Here is a 12043-nt window from a genome sequence, read left to right as displayed (position 1 = left end):
CTGGGATGGCAGACCGGGGTGGTGGTCCCTCTTTTTAAGAAGGGGGACCGGAGGGTGTGTTCCAACTACAGGGGGATCACACTTCTCAGCCTTCCCGGGAAAGTCTATGCCAGGGTACTGGAGAGGAGAATACGGCCGATAGTAGAACCTCGGATTCAGGAGGAACAGTGTGGTTTTCGTCCAGGCCGTGGAACGCTGGACCAGCTCTACACCCTCTACAGGGTGCTGGAGGGTTCATGGGAGTTTGCTCAACCAATCCACATGTGTTTTGTGGATTTGGAGAAGGCATTCGACTGTGTCCCTCGTGGCATCCTGTGGAGGGTGCTTCGGGAGTATGGGGTCTGTGGTCCTTTGCTAAGGGCTGTCAGGTCCCTGTACGGCCGGAGCAGGAGCTTGGTTCGCATTGCCGGCAGTAAGTCGGACTTGTTCCCAGTGCATGTCGGACTCCGGCAGGGCTGCCCTTTGTCACCGGTTCTGTTCGTAATTTTTATGGACAGAATTTCTAGGCGCAGCCAGGGGCCGGAGGGTGTCAGGTTTGGGGACGACACGATCCCGTCTCTGCTATTTGCGGATGATGTTGTCATGTTGGCCCCTTCAAACCAGGACCTTCAGCATGCACTGGGACGGTTTACAGCAGAGTGTGAAGCGGCTGGAATGAAAATCAGTACCTCCAAATCCGAGGCCATGGTCCTCAGTCGGAAAAGGGTGGCTTGCCCACTTCAGGTTGGTGGAGAGTTCCTTCCTCAAGTGGAGGAGTTTAAGTATCTAGGGGTCTTGTTCACGAGTGAGGGAAGGATGGAACGGGAGATTGACAGACGGATCGGTGCAGCTTCTGCAGTAATGCGGTCGATGTACCGGTCCGTCGTGGTGAAGAAAGAGCTGAGCCGCAAGGCGAAGCTCTCAATTTACCGGTCAATCTACGTTCCTACTCTCACCTATGGTCATGAGCTTTGGGTCATGACCGAAAGGACAAGATCCCGGATACAGGCGGCTGAAATGAGCTTCCTCCGCAGGGTGGCTGGGCGATCCCTCAGAGATAGGGTGAGAAGCTCGGTCACCCGGGAGGAGCTCGGAGTAGAGCCGCTGCTCCTCCACATCGAGAGGGGTCAGCTGAGGTGGCTTGGGCATCTGTTACGGATGCCTACTGGACGCCTTCCCCGGAAGGTGCTCCGGGCCCGTCCGACCGGGAGGAGACCCCGGGGAAGACCTAGGACACGCTGGTGGGACTATGTCTCCCGGCTGGCCTGGGAACGCCTCGGTGTCCCCCCGGAAGAGCTGGAGGAAGTGTCTAGGGTGAGGGATGTCTGGGCATCTCTGCTTAGACTGCTGCCCCCGCGACCCGGCCCCTGGATAAGCGGTAGAAAATGGATGGATGGATGGATGGATGGATGGATGGATATAGGCAAAACAAAGAATATGAACTGACATTGGAAAATGAAGGACTTGTGCGTTTCTGAAGTCATGATCAGACGGAATACATATGAATTAAGAAAACTGCAAAATAAAGAGTATTTTGTTTCCTTCATGCATTTGTCAGTTTACCTGGACGATAATAATATTTTAGAGAAATTGGAAAGTTTCGGAGTTTTCCCCGTATCTCAAATTATGAATGATTTTATATAGAGATGTGAAGGAGTTTTTTTACAACAATGGAGATGGCAAATATAGGAGTGGGGGTTGCTTTTTAAAGAAAGATTATATTTTTAAAATAAGTCAGACTCTGTACAAAGATAGAATGGGGAAATGTATGATGGTAAAGACTTTAAAAGAATTATATTTAAAGTTAGACTTCTGGGAAATGCTAAAAGAGTTATGGTAAAGTGCAGCAACACCTCCCCCTCTGCCTTATAGACAAGGCTCATGTTTATAATAATAATCTTGGGGGACAGACTAATTAAAAGTAGTATAAATGTAATTAAATTACCTTTGAGAGGTTTACGCATTATTTTATGTTTTCTAATCCGGGGGAAAGACACTGTCTCTATTTTAAGCTGATGCTATGCTAATAGCGTTGATTTAACTATCAATTTTGGTTTGAGATCTTCAAGTAAATAACCAGGAAAGGGTTATTGAGATATCAGGATAAGTAAGCAACGACAGTGATAAGTAACGATAATAAAATACAGTAATATTAAAGCAAAGTGCAAGTGCAGTGATACAAACAAACCACCGGCAGCGATGCAGACAAGAACCGGAACAGGTAATTAGCATCATTTACATACAGCAGACGCTTTTATCCAAAGCGACTTACAGATGAGGAAACATTGGAAGCAATTATAACAACATAAGCAACAAAATACATAAGTGCATCAAACTAGTCCATTAAAGCCTAGCACAGTATAAAAAGTTAAGAAAAGTGAGGTTAGTAAGTGTTTTTTTTTTTTTTTTGGAAAGAAGGAAAGGGAAGAAAATTAGGAAAAATCAATCAGCGACGTGTTGACGGAAGAGATGCGTTTTTAGGCGTTTTTTAAAGATGGCAACAGAGTCTGCTGATCTTGTAGCAGCAGGTAGATCATTCCACCAATGTGGAACAGATCCAGAGAAGGTACGGGAGAGTGACTTTTTTCCTTTTTGGGATGGTACCACTAGTCGTTGTTCCTTTGCAGACCGTAGTGATCTGGCAGGAACATAGGTCTGCATTAGAGAGTGGAGATACAAACTGTACTAATGTAATGAAATGTATTTTAAATGTATTGCTTTTTTGCTAGGGTTACTATATCTAGTGTTGCCATGCAAATTTAACACAATTATTGATGAAATACAGGCTTATGCTCTGTTTAAGCGGTGGAGTATTTAAGCAGGTAAGTTGTATTAGCCTATTTTGATTAACATGTATTTTGGGCTAGGGATTCATCTATGAATTATGTATATGTGCCATCTATAGGCAGTAACTGGAAAAAAAATTATGTACATTAATGTAATGCAGAGAGCCTTAACTTTTCATTCAAACTAAATTTGAATCATGTTATAAATTTTTAAACTGCATAAATACATCATTAAATGTTATGAAATTAAATCATAAATTATAAGACAGAAAGACATGTCTTGTCTATTTGTTTTCTTTGCTTCAGTATAACAGTGTGGAAATCTGGACTTTAGGAAGCGAAAGAGAGAATGATGAACTCGTTTGATGGATTTGTCATTTTTTTTCTATGTTTACTCCAACACGGGCAAAGTATCATCAGCTTTTGTTTACTAAACTTTAGTCAATTTGCCTTCTAAATGATGCAAGTTCTGTTAGGGGGAAATGTTACCTTCATTCATATTGATTTTTTTATCTTTCAGTGCTGACCATTCACTTTAAACACTCTCACAGTTGATTTTCCATGAAGCCTAACAACCCTTCTTGTAATTTCGATCATTCATAAATAAAACTTTATTTCAACATGCATTTCATTTTCTTTGAAAGCTGTAATCAGGCAAAATTGTTTTCTGTGGTAATTTAACAATTAGCAGAATTAATGTTTTCTCATTGTATACACGCTCATACTGAATAAAAGTTTATTCAGAAATGTCTGGTGTTCTTCTGCTTTGTGTTATGAGGTGTAACACTGAGGTAACAATTAAGATCACTGACACAACATCAGGTACAGTAAATATCTTTAATATTCATCCCCCCAGCCAGGTTTCATTTACATTGGCACTATATTGTTTGTTCAACCCTTGTATAAAAGTCTGGGTGGGAGAGGAGGTCTGTTTTTTAGTTGAAGATTTACTGGCCGTATGCAGTATGAGAGAGCTGGTGATAGTAGCGGCTATGATCTCGGCCCTGTACGCCATCAGCATCCCGCCAGTAAGTGAAGTGGAATATAAGTGTCAAGAAGATCAAGACAACAATGCTACATGTGTAGCCGAGCAGTTCATTAACAAACATCATCGCCATGGGTACAAGTTCAAGTTTGTCTCCTTGGACAGTCGCTTAGCAGAAGGGAAGGTCAGTTGTCCATGTTTGCTTTCATATCTACTTCAAGTTATTGAATGAGACACTCAAAATGTCTTAAACAACCCAAATTAAACAAGAAAAACAAATGTTGTGCACATGCTGTTATGTTTCTCTCAGGCTGATGCTTGTGAGGTGGTCCTCAAAATGACTTTAAAGGAAACTGAATGTCATATTGTGAACCCCAAACCCTTAGATCAATGTAACATTAGATCAGAGAGTGAGACGGTAAGCGGAACGTCACACATGATGTTATTTCAGATATTCAGTCTTTATTGTTGCATTTATTCATTTACCACTGCTACATTCTCCACATAGAGCGTGACAGCCAAATGTAATGTGACCATCTATAGTGTGGAGGGAAAAGCAGCTGTGAAATCCTACATTTGTGACACTGAACCAGGTACTATAACACCAACAAATCAATGATTGTTTCTACTTGCATTACCACTTAACCTCTGCTCAAATCTATAGTTTAGCTTTCAAAACCCTCATGTCAAATGAGGTCAAAGTCACTTTATGTTTATGTGCCATAACAAAACAATAGCTACACAAAATCAGTTTAATATCAGAATACAATTGGACCATTATTTTGACCCAGTCAATTATTTAGATTCCATTGACGCTCATAATGCAGTTTTTCTCCAGCATCTCGTGAATTGCTGGTGCGACAATGTCCAGACTGCCCTGCTCTCCTGCCCCTGCATGACCCTCAGGGTCTGGAAACTGTAAAAACTGCCCTGCGGAAATTCAACAAAGAATCTAACCAAACGTCTTATTTTAAACTTGTGGAAGTAGGAAGAATCAGAACGCAGGTGTGTAAGCACATGAATGCAAAAACCTCTAGTAACATTTGCTGATTGACAGTCGTTGCTTCTTGGTAAAATGCATCAGATCTCAATTCATAACATGAGTTAGGATTCCAAGCGTTTTCACTCAGTGGGCACAGAATCAGATATCTATGTAAAGTAAAGAAATGATATAGAACACTGGTTCTCAACTCTGGGCCACGAGATCCATTTTCCTGCCGAGCTTAGCCCCAACCCTGATAAAGCAGACATGAACAAGCTAATCAAAGTCTTCAGGAAAAGACGTGTTGAACTTAAAGCAGATCACTTTCCCTTGAATCACTGTCACGGTTTGTTGCATCAGAGTTGGGGCTAATTTAAGGCAAGAAAAATGGATATATACTTATAAGTAATCAACCAAATCATAAAAAAATGAAAATAGTAGAAAAATTGTACTGGTACAACTGGACCAAGTCCACTGGCCATGTTTTCTGTATTTCTGTTCTTCATACCAACTTTTTCATTGAACTTTTTTTAAAGAATAAGAACACATCAATGTACATTCATCACTCATCTATCTTTTTCTTCTAGTGGATGCTTTCAGGTCAAAGCTTTTTTGCTGAATTTGCCATTGTGGAGACAAACTGTCCAAACAAGCCAGCATCCCCTGAAGCGTGCAAGGCTTTATGTGTGGATCAGGCTGTAAGTGACAGGAAATTCTTACTGTATTTTGTCCACTAATAATAAATCATCAATGAGTTCTTTATTAATTTAATATTGTCATATACAGTGGGCAAAGGAGGGTCGAGATTTACAGTCATTATCTCCTTGTAAAATATCTCTGTGCTTCTTATTCCAACAGTATGGGTTCTGTAAATCCAGTAAGGTTCCAAATTTGGAACCAATAGTGGAATGTGAAGTTTTTGAAGCTCATGTACGTATTTCACACACACACACACACACACACACTAATACTGGCCTAGACTTGGTTATGTTCTCCTGTTTTGATTAGTTGTGCCATTGCTCTATATGTTTCCAGAACTCAACTCAACACATGTACCATCATGGACATTCAAGAAGAGACTGCAAATCCCATGGTCCCCCACCTCACCACCATCATCGGCCAGAACACGTAGGGCATGGCCATAAGGACAAAACACCTGATCACAGGGTCCGACCTGAACACGCAGGCCATGGCCATAAGGAGAAAAGACCTGATCACAGGGTCCGACCTGAACACGCAGGCAATGGCCATAAGGAGAAAACACCTGATCACAGAGGCCGATCAGAACATTCACATCACGCTGACAAAGACATAACCCACTGTTCAAAAGGCCCTTCAGTGGTCCCAGAATCCAGGTCTGAGGGCCACCATGAATTCCCCTGTCATGGCTTTGTAAAAATCCCCCCATCTATTTACCCAATCTGTCCTTTCCCTCCACCACGTCCCTGCAGAGGACCTCCAGACTTTGCACCTCCACCTCCTCAGTAAATAAATCCACTGATTAGGGCTGTGTTTCCATGGTTGGATGCAAAACTAGAATGCAAAAAAAGAGAGTTTTACAGAGATATTTAGAAGTGTTAAAACATTTAGGGTCATGCACAATAAAATATTCTTCATTGAACATTCTGATTGAATAGTTTACAATAGTCACCTATAAGGTGCTGCAAAATAATTATATTTTTCCACTACAAAGACTTTTGTGTGAAAGTTTTTTTCAGATGTTGAAGATGTATAAAAAACGAACAAAAATGGACGAATATACTTACACTCTACTGTACAGTACAAAGAGACCCTAATGTGAGGCATTCATTGTTATTCTTTCATTGGCCCATTCTGTACTAAGGCAATAAGCCCCTACATGCTTTTATAAAACGCTTATTGCATATGCGTTGCAAGGTTTCATGAAATAAAGTAAATACAGTGATATTTTGTCTATGTAATGCAGTCGGCAGTTATAAATGGTGGTATTTTATAACGGTTTAGAACTCGGGTCAACCAATCAGAAGGACAAGAACTGACCGTTTTATGTCCTTTTTAGAGCTTAAAACTTGGGTTTACCACGGAAACACATTTACGGTCCTGGACACATGAACTGATGTTTACACATCAATAATGCCAATCATTGATCAAACAACTTGATCAAACCTATCTGTAAATCTACAGCCAGTCAAGGTGAGGTGATAAGGAGAAAGCCCTTACAAATATTACAAAATACAACTGCTGTGTGTTCTTCTGCTTCTCTGTGTTTTTTTACATCTTTATGAAGAATCCACTCTTTAAAATGAGCATTGACATTTCTTTATTTGAAACAAATTCTTCACTTCTCTGTTTTAGTGTGATCTTCCAGGTTAATGAACAGTATGTCAAGTCGCACTATAAATTCCTATATTTAATAATACATAAATGAAGCACAATGTTATATTTTAAGGTTATATTAATAAACACAAAAACTCAGGCAAATAGTGCAAAACGGTATGCAAACGTGTGATGCGGATTTGATCAAACTAACGTTGTAAGTGATGCTCAAAAAATTATGTCATGACCCCTTGAATCAATTAGAATGTGCTGTACACGTGCATGGGAAGTTATAGGGCAAAGACTAAAGCATGACATAATCTTCAGCTTAAAAAAGCAAAAAACGAATCACGATGCTGAAGAACCAATGAAGATTTATATTGCATTATCTTCTCGATAAGAGCCTCAAATAGAAGCCAATAAACACCTCAAATTCTTGTGATAGTTAAACAGTGATAGCAAAACCAGATTAATCATGTTTATCTCAAGCTTTTGATCAGAAAACATAACAATCCTAAACCCCAAGATCTAATAAAATACAATCATCTCTGTCTGTTTGTAAATCTAAACTCTTGTGTGATACTTCATTGCATTTTTTATGTGTGTCATATGTTTACTGGCTTTGTTTGCTTTTATACAGCGGTTTGGACAACCTTGGGTTCTTGTTAAATGTTCTTTAAAATCAAACATCCAACAAGTTAAAGTTAAAACCATAAGCTACTGCTTATATTGGAATGTTTATACTTGCAGGTAAAACAGATTCAGTTTTGTGGGTTTAATTTAGAAAACTATGACATTTCCATCTTGAAAATGATAGAAAAAATGAATCTCTCCTTTGTAAGAAGAGGTTCTTTAATAAGGAAATCGTTTAAACGTCTGTTATTCTTTATCAGAGGTAATATTATAGTATTTCTTTCATTATACAAGGTTGAATAGTGGGTGAGACACAAAAACAACTCAGCGTTTTCTCAGAAAAGGTTTACAGCATGTTGCAACAGGTCGTGTTGATCGATAATTTGATCATCGGTCATGTTAGAGGCCAGTGATAAGAGTGGGTGGAGTGAAGCTATGTTTTTGATTCAAAGTGAATCGGGACATCAAGGAGAGATAGCTCTGTGTACTGACCTGGGCAGGGGCTGTTGGATGTGTATATAAGCTTGCATGCATCCTTTAGACTTGGTTGATGTGTTTGGATGAATGAGCACTGCTCCACCATGAAGCAGTGCGTGATATTGATGATGGTCGCCCTGTGTGTCCGTGGGGCACCAGTGGACTCTTTGACCCCTGGATCCTGTCAGGACGCTGCAGCTAATGGATCTGCGGCAGAAGCCTTGAACCAGATCAATCTAGACCGCACAGAAGGTTACATATTCAGTATGGATCGTCTCAGTAATGTTCACTACATGAAGCATGTGAGTCTTTTTATATTGTTGTTCTCGTGTTAATCATTTGAGTAAATATTGGAAGTATTTAATATTAAGGTCTCTTTTCCTTAAAGGAATGTGATACTGTTCAAAATTGTTGTCCTTATTCTGTAACAAATTACAGTAAAAAACCAATGTGACCACATGAACAGCTGCAGTATCAACTAATCTATTGCTGTCCTTAATCTTTTTAGAATTTCAACATGATCTTATATATAGTCATATCTCATACTTGATTCATCAAACATACTTGGTTCTAAATAATGCTTTTTTAAATAATTTATTCAGTTTTTAAATGACCAACTATCAAATCTCTCTCTTTTCCTCAGGGTGAGACAGGGGTCGTTTTTTATTTAACTCTTGATGTCTTGGAGACCAACTGTCATGTCCTCAGCAAGAAGAACTGGAAAGAGTGTGAAACCCGGGGCCCTGAACAATACCCAGTATGTCTTAGCCAAAAAAAAAAACAATAAAATGCAACTTCATGTGTAAATTGATCAGACTGGTAAAAACCTTTTCTTTAACCCCACAGCGGTATGGTCAGTGTAAGGCAGTTATTTACATGAACAGAGTTCAGAGGGTGAGCCGTCTTTACAAATACAGCTGTGTCGTGAGGCCAGGTAAACATGAGGCACATCTGGAGTTCATTATCATGCTCTGAGAAAAAGCAAGTCGATTAAAATGACTCTTCTTTGGCAGTGCCCTCTTCCAAAGTCAGAGAACGGTGCCCAGACTGCCCTACACAACTACCTGAGGATCATGAAGAGATCGTGAAGACTCTGAAGATGGCCATGGAGAAATACAATAAAGACAGCAGTCTGGCTAACTACTTTGTTCCTCTCAATGTTACACAAGCTTCCGCTCAGGTAAGTGAGCAAGCGAATCATTTAAAGAAGAAAAAAGAATAAAGAGGTCCGGAGATGTTTATCATGTATGGATTGTGCATTTGTTTCTAGTATGGTTTTGGAAGATTCCATCATGTGGAGTTCACCATTCAGGAGACAGTATGCTCTAACAAAACCAGTATTGATGACATCTCTAAATGTGAGCTCATGGCATGCGAGTTTGCGGTAAGTCACAAGATACACTTATCACGTGTTGTGTTGAGCACTTACAATATATATTCACATCTTTCACATCTTTCATTTTCCTAGCACAAAGGATTCTGCAAAGCTTCCCACTCTGTGATGAGGCCCGACCAGGAACATTTCAATGTCGAGTGTGAAATCTTTGAGCCTGAGGTAAGATTTCCGTCAGTAACATACTTTTACATAGTTTGATCTTAATCAAAATGACCAGTCAACACTTTTCCCTAACACAGCAGGTCTTTTTGGATTTCATTCACATTTTTTTACATGTGTTGTTGTTAGGCATCTTCTGAGGAGAAGAAGAAACACTTGATTGGAGGTGAAGTTGACCACAGCCACAGCAGCACTGGCTCGTCTGCTGGACGTGACCACGCCCATGACCACACAAAGCCCCATAAACACGGTTCAGGTCACCACCACCACACACATAAGCAGGGCAAGGGCCACGGACACGCACACTCCCACGATCACTCTCACGCTCACTCCCACGATCACGCTCACGATCACTCTCACGACCACGATCATGTTCACGCTCACCACGACAAGGCCCACGAGCATGGCCAGGACGAGTGGGAGCACCAACACCACCAGTATGGTCACAAACAAAACGAGACCCACGAACACGATCATGAGGTGGTCCTGGATCACGAGCACAAGCACAGACACCTCCACAGTCACGAACACCATCATCATCACCACGACCACAAGAACAAAACTGCAGCGAGAAACCCTGAGGGGAAGATTGAAGTCCTGCCTCCTATAGATAAACCCATGATCCTACCATCCTTCCCTGACAAGCCCGTCGCTGAAGCCGAGAAACCATCCACCCTCCCTTTTCACCCCGACCCACAGATTCCAGGACAGAGGGAACCTACCATTCTCCCCTTTCCAAGCAAAACGTCCCCTGAGTGTCCAGCACAGTCCAAGACCGAAAACGTCATCCTCAAGCAGCTTTTCAGCGAGGATCCGCTCTTCAAAACCACCGAGTAGAGGCCTTTGAATGTTTGTGAAATTGAGTAAATATAAGCTTTGTACAATAAAGCAGTTTTTGGGTCATGTGGTTGTGGTTGTTGTTGTTATTTTCTGTTTAATCTTAAATCCTATTCATTGTCATAAGAAAAGGCTAAAGAACTCTAAACTGCTGAGATCATTGAGATCATTGGAGAAAAGAGAAAGAAAGGTTACTATGGAAACTTGGAAATTGAATGACAGGATTATGGGATATGAAATCTGTAGGCAGACTGGATCTGGGTTTCTGCTGTCCATGCAAGATTTCGATAGTAAACTGTAAAACTGAATTTATTCTTGGGCACTATATTCAAGAAAAGTCTGTTTGGTTGTGTGTTCAATGTTTAAGAGATCTCGTTTCCAAGTAAAGTGGTGGAAAATGTCACAGCATGATACATTTTTTAATTATTATTTAGCCGACAATATTTTCCCAAATGTTCCCAAACCTATTCAAAATTGATTTAAAAAAATATTTTTCATTGCTGTTTTTTCTTTCAAACTCAATGCATCAATTTAATTATTAGCAGTCCCAGAAATACTCAAAGCATTTAAGAGATCAAATCAAATAGATGTGACTTACTTTAGCCTTGCTGTTATCCTGAGCAAGCCTGATCACAAGCAAAAGTTTTTGAACAAATCTGAACCACGTAATATTCTGTTAACAATCGATAACTCCTCTGCCTCCGCCATCTCCGACACGAATCCTAAACTCTGTTTAATACAACTAATAAAACAATTTAATTAACGTTCAATCTATTTTAGCGCCCGCAGTTTAAAACGTATGACGAAGACGAGCAGGAAGGCGGGATCTCGCTGATGAGTTAATCCAATCATAGCCCGTTGGAGGCATTGCCTCCTCTCACGTGACTTTTCTCCATTCTTTTCAATACCCCCACTCAAACTCACGGCACGCTTTAGCGGGTATATGTAAAGTCAATGAGCTTAGAGGAGGCAAGAGAAACGCTGACTTCCTTTGGAATTCTTTCGAGGGGGGTCGCTGTTTCACACTGTTGTACACGCTGATTTATCTCATATTTAGCTAAATACGTTATATCCGCTGTCCTATTTTATTTCTGAACTGTTAATAATATTCTCATTCGATTATTTTCGAGGGGGAGGGGAGACACTGCCTCCCTTGCCTCCTCGGAGGAAACGCCCCTGAAATAGAGGCAGATTTGTGATTGCAATGTTTTATTTTGTGTTCATGTATATTGATATTGCGCATACCAATGAGAAGTTGTGCATTTGTGTATCAGGCAACGCCCGTCCATTTATCCTGGACATACGCAACTGCAAATCCATGCGCTAACGTGCAAAAATAATAACTACCACTAGATAGCAGGCTTACGGAAACCATAGGTACTGGTCATATCATTAGAATATCATCAAAAAGTTGATGCATTTCACTATTTCCATTAAAAAAGTGAAACTTGTAAATTATATGAATTCATTATACGCTGACTGATATATTTTAAATGTTTATTTATTTTAATTGT

At 40.4% G+C, this 12043-nt stretch overlaps 2 protein-coding genes across 3 annotated transcripts; both read left to right on the top strand.

Moving 5' to 3' along the window:
* Window positions 1–2602: 2602 nt before the first annotated feature.
* On the top strand, window positions 2603–7206 carry ahsg1 (alpha-2-HS-glycoprotein 1). 2 transcript variants are annotated; one of them, XM_079471398.1, is made up of 9 exons: window positions 2603–2801; window positions 3544–3587; window positions 3675–3934; window positions 4061–4168; window positions 4259–4343; window positions 4589–4755; window positions 5320–5430; window positions 5591–5662; window positions 5768–7206. In XM_079471398.1, exons 3-9 carry the CDS (start codon window positions 3731–3733, stop codon window positions 6218–6220), a joined length of 1200 nt encoding a protein of 399 aa, XP_079327524.1. In that variant the 5' UTR covers window positions 2603–2801; window positions 3544–3587; window positions 3675–3730; the 3' UTR covers window positions 6221–7206. The 2 variants fall into 2 exon arrangements, with proteins under 2 accessions (XP_079327524.1, XP_079327523.1); XM_079471397.1 differs by having other exon boundaries at window positions 2603–3934.
* Window positions 7207–8084: 878 nt separating this feature from the next.
* On the top strand, window positions 8085–10595 carry fetub (fetuin B). The gene is made up of 7 exons (XM_079471396.1): window positions 8085–8439; window positions 8781–8894; window positions 8984–9071; window positions 9151–9317; window positions 9408–9521; window positions 9606–9692; window positions 9822–10595. The coding sequence occupies exons 1-7, from the start codon at window positions 8221–8223 to the stop codon at window positions 10527–10529; spliced, it is 1497 nt and encodes a 498-aa protein (XP_079327522.1). The 5' UTR covers window positions 8085–8220; the 3' UTR covers window positions 10530–10595.
* Window positions 10596–12043: the final 1448 nt, after the last annotated feature.

This window comes from Barbatula barbatula (assembly GCF_947034865.1).
Source record: "Barbatula barbatula genome assembly, chromosome: 13".
Taxonomy (NCBI): domain Eukaryota; kingdom Metazoa; phylum Chordata; class Actinopteri; order Cypriniformes; family Nemacheilidae; genus Barbatula; species Barbatula barbatula.
This window is presented reverse-complemented; position numbering and strand designations above follow the sequence as displayed.